Source organism: Myotis lucifugus, unplaced genomic scaffold (genome assembly GCF_000147115.1).
Source record: "Myotis lucifugus unplaced genomic scaffold, Myoluc2.0 scaffold_320, whole genome shotgun sequence".
Classification (NCBI taxonomy): Eukaryota; Metazoa; Chordata; class Mammalia; order Chiroptera; family Vespertilionidae; genus Myotis; species Myotis lucifugus.
Window position 1 is genome coordinate 967,698 of NW_005871368.1, and position 21,806 is coordinate 989,503.

General features: G+C 39.0%; 1 protein-coding gene across 1 annotated transcript in view; it reads left to right on the forward strand.

The window, feature by feature from the left end:
- UBAC2 (UBA domain containing 2) overlaps nucleotides 1-21,806 on the forward strand; it is a 144,785-nt gene that overhangs the window by 21,106 nt on the left and 101,873 nt on the right. Inside the window, 3 exon segments of the mRNA XM_023764199.1 lie at nucleotides 14,390-14,517; nucleotides 18,041-18,160; nucleotides 19,230-19,339. Coding sequence (XP_023619967.1) covers nucleotides 14,390-14,517; nucleotides 18,041-18,160; nucleotides 19,230-19,339 — 358 coding nt within the window.

Consider the following 21,806-nt stretch of genomic DNA (forward strand, 5'->3'; position numbering starts at 1 on the left):
TTGGGGGGGGCAATAATAGGAAGGTGGGAGGGAGGCAGGGTTAAGGCTCACAAGGGAAAGGCGAATGGGGGGTAGGGGGGAGGAGTAAGAAGGAGACAGATGGGGAATGAAGGGAGAGAAGGGAGGAGGGAGGGAGGGAGAGGGTCCGTGGGAGGTTCAAAGGGAGGGAGGGAAAGAAAGCAAGAAAGAGAAGGATGCTAACATGGGGTGAGGCCAAGAAAATAGTTAAATAAAAAGAAGAAACAGAATGTGAGAGTGAGAGGAGTTTAAAAGGAGGAGTTAGTAAGAAAATTAAGTACAGGGTGATTTTTAAAAATGTAGTCAGATATCCCCTGAGGGCTCCGGGACTATGAAAGGGCACAGGCTTGGCTGAGGCCACCACCCCCACCCTGTGCATGAATTTCATGCACCGGGCCTCTAGTTTCATTATAATTGTATCCCTTGTCTAATTAGCACTTTTTAACAATTACTGTTTTTTATGCTAAATGAAAGACTTAATGTTTGTATAAAATCTTTCTAAGAAGGATAAACTGGAGTCCAGCATAGCGGCAGGACCAAAATAAACATATAGGTGCCCAATGCATTGTTGATAATTTGCAGAGGTGACACATTTTTGCTGGCACACAAGCCTTTATGTTAGGCTCTGTTTTAGAACTTCCTTTTACAGTTTTCAATTGCTCATCCTCCCCCCACTAAATTTTTGTATCTACAAAACAAGCCCTCTTCCTTCATGCCATTTTTTTCCCCCTGGAAATTTCTTGGCCTTTTCTTTTGTTCATTCTCCTGATACAATTTACAAGGATTGGTCTAGTAACAAGTGTTTATTGGCTGCTCTCACGAGGCAAGCACTCTGCTCAGTTGTTTGATTTGTGTGAGGAGCCATCAGTGTGGCAGGTGCCCAGTATCATTGAAGTCTCCTGGTTTATTAGGAACAAGGGCGGATTCATGGATGGCTTAGAGCATTTTACTTTTAGACATCGTAGGGAAGTGAGTATAAGTACCAAAAACAAACTTGGGACCTTTCGATTCCTGGGCAGTTTTATGGGAGTCTTCGTTGAGATGATCACCAGAAGGCACTCCCTCCTCCCTACTTGGTCACTGAGGATAAGTTTCATTGACTTTTTTTCTAAGAAGCTAGTAGGCCTGAAGAATAAATCATGGTGGGAACAGAAGGTATCCCTTGCAATGCATCGGTCACTGCACTTTTGTGAACTTCCACACTTATTTTTGGTTTAGCCTCTTTCTGATGAAAAACTTTAGGGAAATTATTTCATGAGACACCAAATCATTCAATTTTTGTGGGAACCCTGAGAAGTTTACCAACTAGTTAAGTAGTCAGAAATAGAAAAACCGATATGGTAGGATATGGTGACTCCTCTCAGTGGTGTGAACCACACTGGGGTTTTTGACAAGTATATGTTTATATGGCTGACTTGTGGGAACAGGCGCTGTTGCTGGGTTTGCTGCCTTTTTCTTTGTCCCATCCCCACCTCCTGCTTCTATCTTCAGCTGCAATGCTTCTGTAACAGCCAATGTGGCTAATCTCTGCAAGACCTGTGGTGAGTGTCTTCATTGCATAAATGATGCATATTTTTATTCAGGTAAAATTCATGTGACATAAAATTTACCATTTTATCCATTTTAAAGTATACAACTATTGACTTCTAGTACATTTACATTGTTGTGCAATCATCACCAACCACTGTAATTCCAGATCATTTTTATCCCCAAAAAGAAACTTAGTACTAACTAAGCTGTCATTGGCCATTTCCTCGTCCTCCCTGCTTCTGACAACTACTAATCTGGACATTTCATGTAAATAGAATATGCAATATGTGTCTTTTTATATCTGGTTTCTTTCACTTTGCATAATGTTTTCAAGTTTCATCCATATTGTAACATGTATCAGTACTTAATTTCTTTTATGGCTGAATAATGTTCTATTGTAAGGATATATACTACATTTTGTTTATTCACTTATCTATTGATTTGGGTTGTTTCCACTATTTGGCTATTATGATGCTGCTATGAATATTCAGGTTTTTGTTTGAACATCTGTTTTTCAGTTCTCTGGTATATAACTAGGAATGGATTTGCTGGGTCATGTGGTAATTCTATGTTTAACTTTTTTGAGGAACCAAAAAGATACATGTGAAATACTAAAAAATAATGGTGAAAATCCCTTTAGAATGGACCATGATATAAAGACATCATGTTTCCCTGTTATGTATTAGAAAAACTTTTCTTTAGGGTGAGGCAGAACAGGATTCAAATCTCAGCCCTCCTAATAACTAGCTGTGACCTTGGGCAAGTTAGTTAACCTTTCGTAGCCTATTTTTTACCTAGAGCATGCAGATAACTCATTGCTGCCACAGGGTTACTGTAAGTATTCACTGACATGGTATTACACAGAAAGTGCTTTTTTTAGCACAGTGCCTGGCATAATCAACAAATACTGTAATAATTATTTTAGGATAATACACAGTCACCAAAGCCTGATTGCTATTCATTGCCACAGAGATGGCTGTGTACTTTGGTCATACCAAAAGGGAGATGACCCAAAAGGAAATGTCTTAAATTTTGGTGTTCTATGTTATCTTTGCCATAGATGTTTTGTATTTTTACTTTTGGATTAATGTATTGTCTGTTATCAAAATTTGTAACATCTCTTTTTCTAAGGTAGAAGGACCTGTTGCAGATGAAAATTGTTTTTAACTTTTCATTTGATCACTGATTGGGTTCTTCATGTATGATCCACTTTCTGGTTCCACTTACAGCGAGGTCATAAGATTGCTAGTGACTGGCCTTATTTCAGTGCATAAGGATTTAGTGACATTACTGAGTTAGTAACTAGTCCACCAAAAATTATTTTTCCTTAAAAAATATTTTTTTAAAAAATTAAAATCTTCCATGAACCGATTATTGAGATTATCTTTTAATCTACACTAATAAAAGACAAAGATGCTAATTGACCATACCTTCACTACTCCCTAAGCCACACCCACCAGCCAATCAGAGCGACTATGTGCACCGGTCCTCTAGTATTTTTGTAAGTGCTTAAAAAAACCCCAGGAATTTATATACTACTTTTTAAAGAAGTAGTATATAACATTTTATTTATTTACTACAGCGATTTTTAACCAGTGTGCTGCAAGAATTTTTAAACATGCAATACCTGACTCTAGTCAGGGGCACTGACCTCTTTTACCTTACGTGTCAAATAAAAAAAATGACAAAGCCAACACAACAATAGCCATCTGGTGTGAATGAATCAAAATAATTCCTTTGTGTGTGTGTGTGTGTGTGTGTGTGTGTGTGTGAATTTTAGTAATTAGCTTATGTGTCATGTGATGAAAAAGGTATTGCTAATTTACCAGAATACCTAATTACATATTAGAAATATTTGGCACTTATTATTTAGGAACATTTTTTCCAAGGCATGAAATATTATTTCTACAACCTACTTCTTAAAATTGATTATTATTTTAATGGATCAAACATAATTTACCCATTTTCTTATTGGACATTCATGTTGTTTTTAGTCTTTTCCTGATCATAAACAAGGCTGTGATGACCATTTTTGTAGCAAAATATTTATATACCTCCATGATAATTTGGGCTAAATTACTAGATGCAGTTGTTGTTTTGGGGGCAGAGCATTTATATATATTTAATTTTTTTATCAGTTTAGCATTTAATAAATACCCACTCTGTGTTGCACCCTCCCAAGACTTCAGCTCTTTTGTATCCCCATTCACAGTTGCATTTATTTTTGTTATACAGGGCACCACTTTGATTTCTGTGGTTGCTATTTGTGACTAAAAATGTCTTTCACTTGAAACCCTACCACGCAGGTGAAAATCACTTTGGACCATGGCGTTCTGTGGCAATGCAGCATGAGAAGCAGTTTTATTTGTGGTCCAATTTTCAGGGTTTGAACTTGGTTCTGCCATCTCCTCACCATTACTTCAGACAGTGTTTTGGTGTGCTCGGCCTCACCTTTCATTCATTCCATCTGTTTCTCCAGCCTTGTTTGCTGTAAACCAGTCTGGTTTGGTAATGCTAATGTCTCTATTCCATTGGAGCTTCTTTTCTTTGGCCACTCTAGATTATTGAGAGATGATGGATAAAATTACTTTCCTGTGTCCTCCCTGGGTGATAGTTCTGCGAATACATTCACAAGCCTTCTCAGAAAATCCCCTGGGATCAAGCACTTGTCAGAAACATCTATCACTCAGAGTGGTGTCCAACTGCTAATGAAACCGTGTGTTGACACTCCCTCCCTGTTTCACTCTCTGTGTCCTTCACTTCAGCTCCCTGGGATCACATTCCAAAGTAAACTACCTGTATCCAACCCTTTGTCTTACCTTTCCATTTCAGTGGAACCTAGGCTGAGTTGCAGTTTTTTCGTGTTTACATTTGGAGAAAGTAGTGTCTACCATATAATTTATTTGTTCACCAAATATTATGTGCCAGTACTATGTGCCAGGTGCTATTCTGAGGATGGGAATATAACAGTGAGCAAGACTGTTGTGTTCTGATGAGAGAGACAAAGAAGTAAACAGAGAATAATTTCAAATAGTGAAAAATGCTCTGAAATAAGCAGGGCGATGTGCCCCAGAGCAATAAAATCATGAGTAAAAGCCACTCTCAGATGCTATTAGAAAAGCCGACTGAATGATCAGGATAAGCTGCATGTGGGGAGAACATTTGGGGTAGAGGGAGTAGCGGGTGTAAAGGCCTGAGGTGTGAGTGTCAGGAGTATGGTACTGTGTATGGTATTTTGCACTTGGAAAATGCTCAGTACATGTTGATCATAATTAATAAGATTAGATCAAAGAGGTAGCCAAACATTGACTACACAGTCAGTAGCTTATCATTGACTACACAGTAAGTGGCAAGTTTTGCCTCATGAATTGACAAAAATTGGCTTCATAGAATAAGCAGATAATTGTGCAGGGTGTGAATAGAGTTATACAGTACATTTTTCTTTATTGATGTAGGGAATTACATTGATATATTTGCTTTGTATTCCTGGTATAAATTTCCCTTGGTCGTGATGTATTATCCTATTTATGTATAGCGCGATTCAATTTGCTAATGTTTTGTTGAAGAAAAATTTCATCTGTGTTCCTAAGAGATGTTGGTGTATTGTTTCCTTTCAATGTCTTTGTGTAGTTTTGGTTGTGCCGAGCCAGCTCAGCCAAGGGTTCGCAAGCCTAAGTGAGGGTGGTGAAGGATGAAGAAATGACAAAGAGAATAAGCTGGGTCTAGGTCAAGGGTGGGCAAACTTTTTGACTCGAGGGCCACAATGGGTTCTTAAACTGGACCGGAGGGCCGGAACAAAAGCATGGATGGAGTGTTTGTGTGAACTAATATAAATTCAAAGTAAACATCATTACATAAAAGGGTACGGTCTTTTTTTTTTTTTTTTTTTTTTTTTTAGTTTTATTCATTTCAAACAGGCTGGATCCAGCCCGCAGGCCATAGTTTGCCCACGGCTGGTCTAGGTGGAACTTTCTGTGCCTGGCTGAGGCCACAGAGAGAGATCCAGACAGCAAGCTGAGCCTTTATTTTATAGCCAGAGGTAAACAAGGTAGTGGTCACCATAGTTACAATGTTCTTGTGAGTTTCACTTGTTTTGGCAGCACTTGCTGCACCTCTCACAGCCCATTAGCTACCTAGGAAGGATCTAGGGAGCGTCATAAGGTCAAGCCTAATTATGCTAAGAGGACTGTGCCCTCTAAGCTGGGACTTGTTTGTTGCTTTGCCAACAGGTCAGTCCGAGGCTTAACCCTATAGCCCCACCCTACATTTGGTATCAGTGTAATGTTGACCTCATAAAATGATTTGGAAGGTGTTCTTTCTTTTTCTCTATGATGGAAGAGTTTGTGTAGAATTAGTGTTCTTTTTCTCTTAAATGCTTGATAGAATTCTCCAGTGAAGTCATGAGGGCTGGAGTTTTCTTTGTTGGAAGAATTTTAGCTATGAGTTCATTTCTATAGGACTATTCAAGTTATCTGTTTCTTTTTGAGTGAGCTTTGGTAGATTATATCTTTCAAGGAATTTGTCTACTTCATCTAAGTTGTCAAATTTTATGGGCAAATGTTTCCAATATCTTATCCCTTTAAAATATTTATTAGTGATAAAAAGTACATACATAAAATTTACCATTTCAGCCATTTTTAAAAATATATATATTTTATTGATTTTTTACAGAGAGGAAGGGAGAGGGATAGAGAGTTAGAAACATCGATGAGAGAGAAACATCGATCAGCTGCCTCTTGCACACCCCCTCCTGGGGATGTGCCCACAACCAAGGTACATGCCCTTGACCGGAATCGAACCCGGGACCCTTCAGTCCACAGACCAACGCTCTATCCACTGAGCCAAACCGGTTAGGGCACATTTCAGCCATTTTTAAGTGTACAGTCCAGTGACATTAAGTACATTTCACAATGTTGTGCAAACTCTTATTATCCTAATGATATCTGTGGGATCTGTAGTGCTGTCCCCTCTTTTATCCCTGACACTGGTAATTATCTTCTTTTTTCCTCCTGATCATCTGCTACAGGTGTATTAATATTATTGATCCTCTCAGAGAATAAGCTTTTAGTCTCATTGATTTTTCTCTAATATATATATATAATTTCATTGATTTCTGCTTTGATTTTAATTATTTTTCATCTGCTTTCTTTCTTCCTAGTTTTTAAAAGCTTGTATCCTACATCATCATTTGAGACCATTTCTCTTCCTATATAAGCACTTACTAGTAATGCTATAAATTTCCCTCTAAGCACTGCTTTATTTGCAGCCCATAAATTTTGGTTGTACTTTCACTTTTCATTCTATTTAACATATTTTCTAATTTCCTTTGTGACTCCCTCCTTGACCCAGATATGTTAAGAAATATGTTGTTTAATTTTTAGGTATTTGGGGTATTTTCCATCCATCTTTTTTGTTGTTTTTATTTCTAGTTTAATTTTGTTGTAGTCAGGGACACATTTTGCATGACCTTAATTTTTTAAAAAATAATTGAGGAGTGTTTTATGGCTCAGAATATGGTCTACCATGGAGAATAAGCACTTAAAAAATGTGTTATTTGCTGTTGTTGGGTGGAGTGTTCTATAAATATCAACCAGGTCAGATTGATTGATACTGTTTTTTTAAGTGTTCTGTATTCTTACTGATGGACATTAACAACATATCAGAGATGGGGTGGTTTAATCAACAGAAATTTATTTTCTTACAGGTTTGGAGACTAGAAGTTCAAGATCAAGGTGTTAGCAAATTTGTTTTTTGCTTCTCTCCCTGGGTTGTAGATAGCCATTTTCTCCCTGTGTATTCACATGCTCTTTCCTCTGTTTGTGTAGATCAGGGCCCCCACCTTTATGGATCTTAATTGAACCTAAATAATTTTTTAAATACTTATCTCCAAATATATTCATTGGAGATTAATTCTTCAGTATATGAATTTGGGGGTGGGAGTGGGGAGGGGGAAGGGACAATTCAGTCCACAACCCCGATTTTCTGTCTACTTGTATTATCAATTACTGAAAGAGGAGCACTGAAGTCTCTAACTATATTGTAGATTTATCTGTTTCTCTTTTTGGTTCTATCAATTGAAAATTTTTGGGATCTGATTTTTGCTCATCTTAAGAGGAAGACTTAATAGTAGAATTATCTGATTTAAGTTATCAGCTCTATATTGTTAGGCGTGTGTTTAATCCTGTACAGAATTAAAATGGTTGTGTAAATGGGGCCAGTTATTAATTCAGTAAGGATTTTATTTATTTTAATCATAATTTTTAATCATTATAAAATACTAGGGGTCCAGTGCATGAATTCATGCACCTTGAAAGGAACTGTGGGCCATGAGGCTGTGGTGGGCACAGGGGTGGGTCTCAGCCCATCCTCCGCGCCCCTGCCCAGCCCCTCCCATCGCAGCCCCGGTCCCCTGTCTGCCCGCAGCCCTGCCGCCGCCACTGCCCGCCGCCACCGCCGCCACTTCCACGCACTGACGGCACCGGCCTGGCTTGCACTCACTGATGGAGCAGAGCCGACACCGGCAGCAGGTGCGAGCACCGGGCGAGACCGTGGTACGTGGGAGCAAAAAAATTTTAGTAACCACCAGAGTCTCACCCTGATGACAGTGACCAGCACCCCGCCTTGGTCTGGCGCCCCCACTCACCTGCTCCACTATCCTGCTGTGGCAGACGTCTGCCATGTTCTGTGCGCGCCCCCTGGTGGTCAGCACACGTCATAGTGACTGGTTTGGTTGTTCCGCCGTTCGGTCTATTTGCATATTAGGGTTTTATATATATAGATACTTAACAAATTTTACCATCTTAACCATTTTTTCTCTGCCCCCCCCCCATTTTTTTTTTTTTTGGTTAATCCTTTCTTGAGGATATTTTTTCCATTTTTTTTTTAAAGTGAGAGTGGAAGGGAAGGGGAGAGACACACACACAGAGAAATATGAACATGAGACAAACATCAATTGGTTGCCTCCCACATGTGCCCCAACTGGGGCTAGGGATCAAGCCTGCAACTGAGGCACATGCTCTTGACTGAAATCTAACCTTTGACCCTTCAGTCTGAAGGCCTATACTCTATCCACTGAGCCAAACTGGCTACTGTCTGTCTTAACCATTTTAAGTATACAGTTTAATGACATTAAATTGTGCATCTACTTCTAGAACTCTTTTCATTTTGCAAAACTGAAATTTTTACCCATTAAACAACTCCTCATTCTTCCCTTCCCCAGCCCCTAGCAACCACCATTCTACTTCCTATCTCTATGAATTTGACAACTTAGGTACCTCATATAAGTGCAGTCATACAGTATTTATCTGTTTGTGTCTGGTTTATTTCTCTCAGGGTAATGTCCAAAATGTTTATCCATAGTGTAGCTTGTATCACAATTTTCTTCTTTTTTAAGAGGGAATATATGTTCCAATGTATATATATACCACATTTTGTTTGTTCAGTTATCCATTGCTGGACACTTGGGCTTTTCTTCCATCAGTATTTATTAAGTCCCTTTTATACATTAGTCACTTTTTATTACACAAACACTTATTGACTGCCCTTATGGGCCAGATTCTGTTATAGGCATGGGGAATGCTGCAACAGTAAACATACCAGACTAAGTTGCTGCCTCCAGGGAGCTTATATTTAACTAGAGACCCGATGCACAAAAATTTTGTGCACTCGGGGGAGGGGGGTGTCCCTCAGCCCGACCTGTGCCCTCTCGCAGTCTGGGACCCCTTGGGGGATGACCACCTGCTGGCTTAGGCCTGCTCCCTGGGGGATTGGGCCTAAGCTGGCAATCAGACATCCCTCTGGCAGCCTGGGAGCCCTCGGGGGATGTCCACTTGCCAGCGGGGAGCAGGCCTAAGCTCCAGTCAGACATCCTTAGTGCTGCTGAGGAGGTGGGAGAGGCTCCCACCACCACCACTGTACTGGCAGCTGTCAGCCTGGCTTGTGGCTGAGCAGAGCTCCCCCTGTGGGAGCGCACTGACCACCAGGGGGCAGCTCCTGCATTGAGAGTCTGCCCCCTGGTGGTCAGTGTGTGTCATAGTGACCAGTCATTCCCAGTCGTTCTGCTGTTAGGGTCAGTTTGCATATTACCCTTTTATTATATAGGATAGAGGCCTGGTGCATGGGTGGGAGCCAGCTGGTTTGCCCTGAAGGGTGTCCCGGATCAGGGTGGGGGTCCCGCTGGGGTACCTGGCCAGCCTGGGTGAGGGGCTGATGGGTGTTTGCAGCTGGTCACACCCCCTTCAGGGTGGGGGTCCCCACTGGGGTGCCTGGCCAGCCTGGGTGAGGGGCTGAGGGCTGCTTTCAGGCTGGCCAAGCCCCCCAGCGACAGAAGCTCCCAGCCTCTCCTTTTTTTCTTTTTTTTTTATTCTGGGATTTATTTACCTTCTATAATTGAAACTTTGTTGCCTTCAGTGGAGCTCAGAGCCAGCCGCGGCAGGCGGGAAGCTTGGCTTCCTCCATCACTGGAGCAACCAAGCCTCCTGCTCGCTCCAGCTCCGTGGCTGCCGGCCGCCATCTTGGTTGCATTAATTTGCATATAGTCACTCTGATTGGCTGGTGGGCGTGGCTGAAGGCGTAGCAAAGGTACAGTCAATTTGCATGTTTGTCTTTTATTAGATTAGATGGGGACTGAGGATGGAAAGATGGACAATACACAAACATATTTCTTGATTCTAAATGGAATTTTTTCACATTTTAGTGTTTCTGAAAGTGGGGTGTACCTTATAATTTATGACAATTTAGAATTATATTTGTCAGTGTTTGTTTTTTAGTGACACCTAAAAGAATGGTGTATCTTACAATCAGTTTGAATGATAAATTTGATGAATCACTATTTAATAAGGCATTTGTTGATAAGTGCTATGAAAAAATAAACCAGAACAAAGGGGATAGAGAGTTACATGACTATTCACAAATAATGTGATACTTGAGCAGAGCATATGCTCAGTTCAGATGATATTTTTTTCATAGTTGGACTTCCTCCCTGAAGGATGCAGTATATTGGTTCACATTCTGACACAAACTTCACTGTGGACTGGTGGCAGCTTGTGAACTGGCTACTTTGAATAGCACTGGTGTAGAGGGGTGGAGTCCTGGCAGATGGAGGTACATGGGGGTTAGGGAGCATTTTGCAAGATGGGTTCAGACCTTATAGGCATGTAAGGGCAAAGGTGACAGAATTTTCCATCTTAGTAGCTGGCAACAGTTCTTCTAGTTGCTCAACAAAAACTTTGGAGTCATCTTTGACTTCTCCATTTGCCCATTTTCTACACCCAGTCAGCCAGCAAATCCTGCCTGCTGTACCTTCCAACCATGTCCCAGTTTTGACCATCTCCACCTAAACCACTCTGGTCCTGGCCATCATCATGCCAGGATCATCATGATAGCCTCCTTACCTGTCTCCATTCTTCTACACTCCCCTTCCTGTGATGTCTTGTCAATTTAGCAACCAAAGTGGTCCTCTGAAAATATGTTTGATCATTTGATACTCCTGCTTTAAACCCCTCAAACTGATCCTGTCACTCTCAGAGGAAAGATTATAGTTCTTTTGATGGCCTACAGAGCTCTACACTATTTGGTCTCCCACATATTTGACCTTATATCCTACTTGTCTGCCTTGTGCTTATTCTGCTTTTAGCTGCCTTGGTGGTCTTACTGTGTTTTTTTTTTTTTAATCATGTTGAGCATGTTCCTGCCTCAAAGCATTTGATTTGTTGTTTCCTCTGCCAGGAATACTGTTCCCCCAGATATCTGCTTGGCCTACTTCCACAGGTCTCTGCTCAAATCTCCCCTTATTAGAAGGGCCTTTTACCACCCTATGTAAAATAGCACCCCTCTTTCCCTACTAGCACTGTGTTTTCCACTAAACCAGGATAAACTAAGTTGTGCTGCAGCAGCAAGCAACTCCACAATAGCAGGGGCCTAAACGACAAGGTTTGTTTCTCACTGATGGTATCCCTCTGTGGCAAGTCACCTGGGAGGTCCACTTCACACCGTCTTTAACTCTAGGATCTGGCTGATAGCATGGCCACCATCTTGAGTACTGGCAGAGGGAAAGTCCATTCACTGGCTCTTCAAGTATCTGCCTGGAAGTAATGTCTATCACTGATTTGGCCAAAGTGAGTCATGTTGCCATACCTAACTTCAGTTAGGGAGGGGGAATGGGTGAGTGGCAGTCCTATCATGTATTTTAAAAGAGACCAGGTAATATATGATGGATGATATAGCCATACTCTTTACCCTGCTTAATTTTTATTTCTTTTTTGTTTTTAATATGTTTTTATTGATTTTCAGAGAGAGGAAGGGAGAGGGAGATAGAAACATCAATGACGAGAGAGAATCATCTATCGACTGCCTTCTGCACACTCCCTACTGGGGATTAAGCCCACAACTTGGGCATACCAGGAATTGAACCACAGTTGGTTCATGGTTCTTGAGTCAGTGCTCAACCACTGAGCCATATCAGCCTGGCCTGCTTAATTTTTCTATAGTATTTATTTCCATTTGACATAATGCATAGTTGCCTTGGTTTGTGTATTTTCTTTTCTCTCTTGTCTAGACTGAAAGCACCACAAAAGGGGAGGGATTTTGTCTATCACTTACTGCTTTACCCCAGGGCCTAGGATAATACATGGTCAAGAGTAGGTGCTTGTTAATTTTAGAGAATGACTGAAAATACTAAAGCATGTCATTCATTTATTCACTTGGTGACATGTAAGCCAAGTTGGGAGTGTGGAGCAGGGAGGTTTGAGGAGAGAGGATGAGATGGTGTGAAATAAGTTGATGAGTAGGTTTACTAGAGAAAAGGAATAGAATTGCTGATCAGTAGAGAGTGTCAGCAGTTTGAGATTTGAGACTATGAACTTACTGTGAAATCTTGCAGCTTAGCGATTTGATTTTCTTTAGTAATGCCGAGTTACTCAGGAGCTGGCCTGGAAGAAGCAGCCATGAATGATCCTTGCACGAACCTATTTCACAAGGAATGGTGGAGGCCCAAGCTGAGGAAGAAAACCTGGTTCCAGCTGCCTTACATCACCCCTGCTCCATCTTCGGTCCCGTCAGAAAAATAAAGGAGCTTGCCTTTATAGGAAGCCCATTCTCCTGGGGTGGTGTGATTGCAGTTGTAGAAGCAGTTTTCCCGATTTCATTTACTTCTCACAACACTTTTGAGGTAGCTTTTCTTATCTTCATTTTACAAGTGAGGAAAACTGAGGCTTAAACTGCTGGAGATAGAATTTAGGTTGATTAAGCTCACAGCCATGGTGCTCTGCTATACTTTTGATGTATACTTATTGTTTCTTCTATACTTATTGAGGCCATGGGGAACCTCTTATCTCGGGGATGGGGAGCTCTGTTAGCTTTTAGATTCCTGGAGCCTTGATTGTGTCTCAGTCATGAAGATTGTATGCAACCACTGTACTAATGGTTCCAATTTAGATGTTGCAAGACCTTATCAGAGAGGAAACAGTTGGGCTATTTTTATATACTTAAACAAACTCATTACCAACTGTAGTTAGTAAATTCACTCCCAGGGAATTTCTTGTGAATACTATTAAAGTGATCCTTGTGCGATCTGAGATTGTCTCCATCAGTGATATCTTTCTTTGGTCTGTCCTGTTGAGCTGAACCTTTCTTAGGTGCAAGGGGTTGTGCTGGGTTTTATTGCCAATAGAGAGAAGAGAAAGCAGGTGGCCTTTGTTTAGAAATCTTTAATGTAGTTCGGAGGGCAAAACAGGTACAAAATCCTGAATATTCAAATAGTCCCTGGAAATGGGGGCAGAGTGGGGGGGGGGGGCTCCTCGGGCTAAAATGCTTCACTGAAATGGACGAAGGGAAGTGGAAATGGTGTTGTAATTTGAAAGCTGCATAATGTTTAGAAAAGGCTCTAAATGGAAAACCGACTTGGGCTCCAGTCATACTCATGGTGGATAATCTCAGTAGGCCACTGCAGTCAGTAATGTTAGCACTTTTAACCACATTTTAATAATTCTTGTTTTTTAATATATTTTATTGATTTTTTACAGAGAGGAAAGGAGAGGGAGAGTTAGAAACATCGATGAGAGAGAAACATCAGATCAGCTGCCTCCTGCACACTCCCTACTGGGGATGTGCCCGTAAGCAAGGTACATGCCCTTGACTGGAATCGAACCTGGGACCCTTTAGTCCATAGGCCGACACTCTATCCACTGAGACAAACCGGTTAGGGCACATTTTAATTATTTTTAATGTGCTTATGTATGTGAATCCTGCGCATGCTGAAAAGCTAACCGGTCAATTTGATAGAAAGCATACTCTTCTCTCTATTTCTTTGCACTTCGGTGACCATGTTCTGAAAGGTATTTTATGGGAATTCCTGGCTGTTAACTTGGTTTGGTCTTACATAAGAGCCAACTAACAATGAAAACCTTGCCAGTAAATTCCACTTGTTTTCCAGTGCCCTTTAATCACTTACCTCTGTAGGTAGATGTTTTGAAATATATGTTAATTAGAACTAAGTTCCAGAGTTTGTGGTTTACTTTCATTTTTTTTTATATTTTATTGATTTTTTACAGAGAGGAAGGGAGAGAGATAGAGAGTTAGAAACATCGATGAGAGAGAAACATCCATCAGCTGCCTCCTGCACACCTCCTACTGGGGATATGCCCGCAACCAAGGTACATGCCCTTGACCGGAATCGAACCTGGGACCTTTCAGTCCGCAGGCCAACGCTCTATCCACTGAGCCAAACCGGTTTCGGCTACTTTCATTTTGTTTTAAAAAATAAATTCTCTTGCTTTGTTCACTCGTGTGTTTTTTTAAATCTTAGGAACAATAATTCTCAAAGCGGTTTTCTTTTTCCCTCCAGACAAGGCACCTCTATCTAAGAGTCTTTTACTGGTCCCCAGTGCCCTGTCTCTTTTGCTGACTCTACTCCTGCCACACTGTCAGAGGTTCTTCCTGTATGACCTCCAAGCAGTCAAGGATGACTTTCAGGTGAGCTCTGCTTCATTGGCCTTTGGGAAGGGAGAAGGCAGATTTTCCCTAGATTTGCCTTTTCTTTCTGCTACTCTTAGTCCTTCAAAGCCTCTAAATTTGTAAGAAATACTATTTATCATTAATATTATATTAACAAATTCTCTAGTTTTATTTATTGATGTTTTCAGCAAAGCAGATTCTAATGAAGCAATTGCAGCACTAGACACTCTCTTTTCAGTTACACCGTTTACACATGAAAATGCAGTTTATAATTTCAAGAGAATTAAAAACAATGTTAAATTTGGTTTTTAGTGATTAGTATGTATGCTTAACATTTTAAAAACTTGCATCAGTTTGAATATTGATTGGATAATCTAAGCTCTCAGCTCTAACAGATTGTTGAATCTACGAATTACTTTTATAGTGGTGGTTAAACCAAGTAGGAGATTTCTCTTGGGTTTTTGCTGCTGAGAAGAGCAGAATTCTATGTTTTTCAAGACTTATAGGCTGATTTCATAGAACATGCTGGTGCTGGGTCATATTTGTGAGTTGGAGTATTAGTGAAGATTGTGGTGTATAAACCTGCCACCTTTTCTTTGCTAAATATTTAATTATCCACAATAATCCACCTGTATGTCATAATAATGTAATTAATACCACTCAGGTTAATTTCACCAAGTTCCTGTAAAGGTCTTTCAGTTATTTTCTGTTAGAATATAGTATAGATTTTGTATTAGTTCAGTTGCAATAATACAGTGGTTCTCAATTTGGCTGAGAACCACTGCTGAAGGGACTGAAGTTGGTGTCTTCCTGATTTGGGGGGTTAATTTGGTTAATCTGGCTAAGTAGGCAAGCATCCCCTTCCACTTCATCACTTTATGGGCATCTATACTCTGAAGATAAAGAGGACAACCACTCTTCTGTCCAGGAATGTGAATAGGCACACTCTCCTGCTAGAATCTCCTAAAAAGCTCTCACTTTGCTTTTATAAGAGCAGCTGCAGAGATAAGTTTCAGTTCTGCCTTGGGAAATCTAAACATACACATACATAAGACATAAGTGACATGAAATCCTCAGGGATGATAAATGAAGTAGGGACCAGTATAGAATGGAATAACTCTGGAGAGCCATAAAGATAGGAATTTTCCATTTGGTCTGAAGGAAGGGATGCCAGTTTATTAGCAGTAGAGAGAGAAGAGCATTTTACTTCCCAAAGCAATATGTACTTCAAACCGTTAGGAATACTGTATAGGAGGCATGGTTGGAGACTAGTGCAGGGTTACGTTAGATGAGGACAGGAGGGACAGTTGGTGAAGGGCTTTCTTTTGCAAGTGTGGAATCTCCCACATTTTGACACTTAAGGCAGAGATCTCCTGCCTCTAGTGTGTTGCAGGTTGAATGCAGTAGAGCTTTGCTGAGTACAAGTCAGTGATCAATTTTATAAGGAGCAGGCACCTTATAGTAATCTCCAGTTATTTATTTTTATACCAGGTCACAGGTTTTTGTGTCCGTAAGCATAGGACAAATTACAAAATTATTTACAAGTGTGGTTTCTATTTTTATTTGTCATTAAAACAACAATTCTATAAACCCAATTTGTTAGATTTAAATAATTGTAAAGTCTTAATGTCCTTAATCCCCCAGATTTTCCTGGTGGCTCACAGGGCTTTGCCCTGAATAGAATATATTTTTAGAGTTTAAAATGTGGGAAATAGAAGACTTAGAGCTATTTTTCATGGTTTCTGCATCTTGTTTTGCAAAGGTGACAGTCATCATTATCTTATATTTTAAAGCACTACATAGTTTACAAAGCATTCTCATTTGATCATGTTGATGGTCGTATATGCTGGCCTACAGATTCAATGTGATTCTGGTGCAGCCATGGAATTTCTAAGGGAGAAAAGAAATTTAGTTTAGAGGTGTCACCTGTGTTCCATATGTGTGCCCATTATGGTCATTGCTAACTGATGATGTTGCTGTTTCTCCTTAAACCCAGCTGTGACCTTAACACAGCATTATTAGCAGCCATCCCCATTTCAGTTAGATGGGCATGTGAAATGAATTCTAATGGCCATCCCTAAACCGGTCCAGTGCCGTCATATTTTGGAGTACACTGATGACAAAGACTGTCTTGGTTGGAACTGAAACGGAAGTGAAATGTTTTGACAGTTGGTATAGTCTATATTTTCATTTATATTATAATTATTTATATTTGCAAGAATTTCTTTTGGCAAGGTCATATGCCTTAGACAAGTAAAACACTTTCTCTGTGCATATTCTCATTTTAAAATAGAGTTAATCTTACCAGTGTTCATAATAGCATTCCTCACAATAGCCTAAAGGTGGAAGCAATTCAAATGTCCATTAATAGATGAATGGATTTTAAAAATGTAGTGCAGACATACAGTGTAATATTATTTAGCTATTCAAAGTAATGAAGCTCTAATACATGCTTTGACATGAACCTTGAAGACATAATGCTAAGTAAAGTAAATAAGCCAGACAACAAAGGACAAATATTGTATGATTCCACTTATATGAGGTACCTAGAATAGTCAAATTCTTAGAGACATAAAGTAGAATAATGGTTACCAGGGGCTGAGGGGAGGGGAGAATGGGGAGTTATTGTTTAATGGATACAGTTTCTATTTGGGATTGTGAAAAATTCTGGAAATAGTGGTGATTGGGGATACAACATTATGAATGTTCTTAATGCCACTGAATTATACATCTAAAAATAGTTAAAATGATAAATTTTATTTTATGTAATTTTACCAAAATAAAAACAATACAAAAGAAAAGGTTAATATTTTTTGTACCTATCTTATAAGGTAATTGTGAAAGGTAAATAATATCAGAATGTTTTACAAATGTCATTGGGATTATCTTTAAATATCTGGAAAATATTTAAGAAGTCTCAAAATAAGCCTTTGAGTTGTTCTTTCTTCTTTGTATAGTTCCTTATATATTTTTCACACAAGGAGAAATTGATTTACGTAAATTAAAAGTTAACTTAAAAAAAAAATTTAAACCTAGTGATATTTAGCAACAGTTGCCATAATTTGCCTTGTATGTGGGTTGGTATGAAGTAGGTTGAGCATTAAAATTAAGCTTAGAAATGGATATTATTGAGTTTATCCCTAAATAGCTTTTCAGTTACACCTGTTTTATTAAATAGCATAAAAACGAACATTAGCCTTTCATTCTAGCTCACATATATAAATTTTTTTTATTTTATGAAACATAGTCTTAAGATGTTTTACAGGAAATTTTCTGTTTTCTTAATGAGAATAAATTTTACTTATTATAATAATCAAAAAATTTTAAGTACCCTTTGTGCAGTTATATGAAAAGAATTTTAGCAGGAGACAGTAGAGCTCATTTCTTAGGAAAAACATATATGTGTTTTCCTTTTCTGTATGCATCATTATTTTGCTTAGAGTTTAAAAAATAAGCAGTAAGAAGTAAATGTAACAAATTTGCTAAGGAGCAACCTGAACAGATCTCACTCTTTATTGTTCTTTTTTAAATCCCCATCTAGATTTGGAGGCTGATATGTGGAAGAATAATTTGCCTTGATTTGAAAGATAGTTTCTGCAGTAGTCTGCTTATTTATAATTTTAGGATATTTGAAAGAAGATATGGAAGCAGAAAATTTGCAGTAAGTTCTTATGTATTTTCTCTTTGCTGTTAGGTTATAGAAAAACATTTTTTGTTTTTTATTATATTTAAATAGTTTTATTTTGTTATTATTAACAATTATCTTTTAATTACATGATCCTTTATCTGAATTGGAACAGGGACATTAACCAAAGAAAAATTTAAATTTAAGTCACTAGTGTAATAAAATAATGATGATGGTAATAGGTCATAATGTCAGGTATGAGTGGGTACTAACAATTTTTATTAGGATTTTGACTTTAATAAAATTCTCATTACTTATTTTGCTTAATGGTTTGTGTTACTTGTTAAATCATCCTATTAATGTGTTTGACCAATATAGTTTTATTCTCTCATTTTGATTATATATATATATATATATATATACTAGAGGCCCAGTGCATGAAATTTGTGTATGGGGGGGGGGGGTCCCCTCAGCCCAGCCTGCACCCTCTCCAATCCGGGATCCCTCTCACAATCCAGGACCGCTGGCTCCTAACTGCTCACCTGCCTGCCTTCCTGATTGCCCCTAACTGCCCCCCCTGCCAGCCTGATCACCCTTAACTGCCTCTGCCTGCCAGCCTGATTGCCCCTAACTGCCCCCGCCCCCACTGGCCTGGTTGCCCCTAACTGCCCCCTCGCACCAGCCTGGTTTCCCCTTACTGGCCCCCTCTGCTGGCCTGATTGCCCCCAACTGTTCCACTCCTGCTGGCTTGGTTGCCCCCCAACTGCCCCCCTCCCGCTGGCCTGGTCACCCCCAATTACCCCCTGCTGGCCTGGTCACCCCGCGCAGCCTGCTGTTCAGTTGTTTGGTGGCCCCTCACTAACCTTCCTGCCGGCCTTGTTGCCCCACGCAGCCTGCCAGCCTGCTGTTCAGTCGTTACTATTACTGTGATGGTGTCCTGGACAATTTGCATACTCTATTATTAGTATAGATAAGTTTGTTTTTATTAGAAAAGACTATATATATATGTATATATATATATTATATATTTGAACTGGTTCTAATTAAGTAAATGGTAATTTATTTTTAGAAGACTCCTCTATATAATGCTTTATTTTATTTTTAGTCCTTTTTGCTGGGTTCCTGGGTTTTGTCAGCCTTGGTTGACTTCATCCTCGTTGAAGCTATGTGGTATTCCTTTGGTATCACTGCATCCAGGAATTTGCCGTCTGGATTGTAAGTAGCTCTCAAAGACTAGCTTATTTTGTAACTAATTAAATCTGATTTAAAGTAGTATTGTACATGAAAGTCATTAAAAGCATATTTTAAACTTTTAGAGACAGTAGAATTGATTTTATGTATTAAAAAATCCAGTGTATACTTATATTCTCATTATGTTCTTGAAACAAAATTTATTTTACATTCGCTCTTTTTCAGCTTTGAAGTCCCATGTTTTAGGGAATTTTTAATGAATTTCCTGTTCTAATTCTGAAGATAGAATTAGTTTTATGTGTTTATTTTATAGTGAAATTTTGTCTATGTAGTTTTGTGAACTAATTAAACACAAAAATACAAAGTTTAATTAATTAGATTAGGCAAAAATTAATTTATCTTAAGTTAAGCTTCTGAAGAATGATGTTTTTAAAAATTGATATTGTTTAATACTTTCACCAAAGATAAAACAAAGTCAGTATATAAGTTATTTTTAGCCAATTTGCAGTAGTCAATCTAACTCAGAGTGTATATGCTTTCATATGGTATTGATCTTCTTTTAACAAGAAAACAAAAAAACATGTATTAGTTTATGAAATACTAGAGGCCTGGTGCACGGGATTCATGCACTGGTTGGGGGCGTGGCCAGCGGGGATTGGCCCATTGTGGGAGCGCCACTCATCCCAGTCAGCCGAGCAGCTGTGGACCTGCCCTCTGACTGGCTGATCCCACTGTGAGAGCAGCTGCTCATCCATCAGCTGAGCAGCTGCTTTTGCTGTGGGAGCGCCACTCCTCCTGGTCAGCCGAGCGGCTGCAGCAGGAGGAGCCGCTCATCCTGGTCAGCTGAGTGGCGCTCCCATTGTGGTCAGTGTGCGTCATAGCAACTGGTCAAGTGATCGTTCTGGTCGTTCCGCCATTTAGTCACTGAGCTTTTATTATATAGGATTTAGTATCTAGGAGCAGAGTTGTTAGCACTTATAAGTGACCTTAAAGCATCTCTGAATTATATATTGGAGACTGCTTTTGAGAGATACTTTGAAATTAAGATACCAGATATTTAAAATTCTGTGTGTACTAACTTCAGCCTTATTTTAATTTTGAATTTGTGTTTTTGAGAACTATTAGATGATTGTATGTATTTTGACTCAAGTTCACTTTGGATCTCTATTTTAAAAATGCAGTTAATGATCTAATAGCTTTCACACTTACATTGTTAATTTACACTGTGGCTGTCCTTTATGAGATTTACTTATAGTGGGCATGAATATTGTTAATAATGTATGATTCTGAATAATAATTGGAGACAAAATCTTGTGTCAAAATTATCATGCAGTTTTTGTTGAGGTCCGCAGATTGTAATTGTAATGAGACTGAGAAGTTTGAGTTGACTATTCTGCTATTGTGGAAAAAAGTGTAGTTATCAGGAATGATTTCATATTGATTCAGGAAAGCAGCAACATTACTGAATCATAGGTTTTTCTCAAACATTTCTCATCCAGGCCAGTTATTTTTAGTTATCTATAAGGCCTACTGAGTTATATAGAACAGTATATACGTATCATGTGAGTTTGTCTCAGAATAAACTTTGGGCATGGATAGTAATATAGCTTTTAACTCGTGTTTAAAATGAGATAAGATTGTCCCCTTGTTTGATGACCTTTTTTCCTATTGCACAGAGTTGAATGACAGTTGTTTTTTTGTATGAATGACATTTATTTCTCTATGAAATCCTGTTAACTGGTTCTTATAAGGAGGATTTATTCAGTTTTGAAGTTGGGAATATTTTTATTTATTCTTAAAGCAGGAATATTTAAATCTTGGTTCATAGCAAAAGTTGCAAATTTGAGTAAATTCAAAAGTTATAGGATCCCCTTTGAAAGAAATTACTATAAATGTTAATTCATCCATTCCCCTGAATGATGAATGTATTTCTTTTTCCTTTTCAAATCATGAAACATGAGAGTATGGCATTTTAGAATCTTGAAGCTTTCTCAGACTTCTTGGAACATAAATCTTTAATTCAATAAAGTGACTCTGGCTGGTGTGGCTCAGCAATTGAGCGTTGACCCAGAAACCAAGAGGTCACTTGTTTGATTCCCAGTCAGGGCACATGCCTGGGTTGTGGGCTTGATCCCCAGTAGCGGGTGTGCAGGAGGCATCTGATGGATGATGTTTCTGTCTCCCTATTCCTCTGCCTCCTCTTTCTCTAACAATCAATAAGAACATATTTTTTTAAAAATAAATGAACTTTGCATTTTGTAAATATATCTTTTATTTGATGAGAGCAAGGCTTCACAAACTCAGGAAAGGAAACTTCTCTCTTTTTTTTGGTCAACATGCTTTATAATTTGCAGGGTTTTTCACATAATATCTTGTTACCTTTTTTTTTTTTGGCCATTAATGTCAAATTTATCTGCCCTCTCTATAATTCTTGACTTCGATTTAATTCTCTCTCCTCCCCCCCTTTTTTTACCTTACCACTTTAAATTTC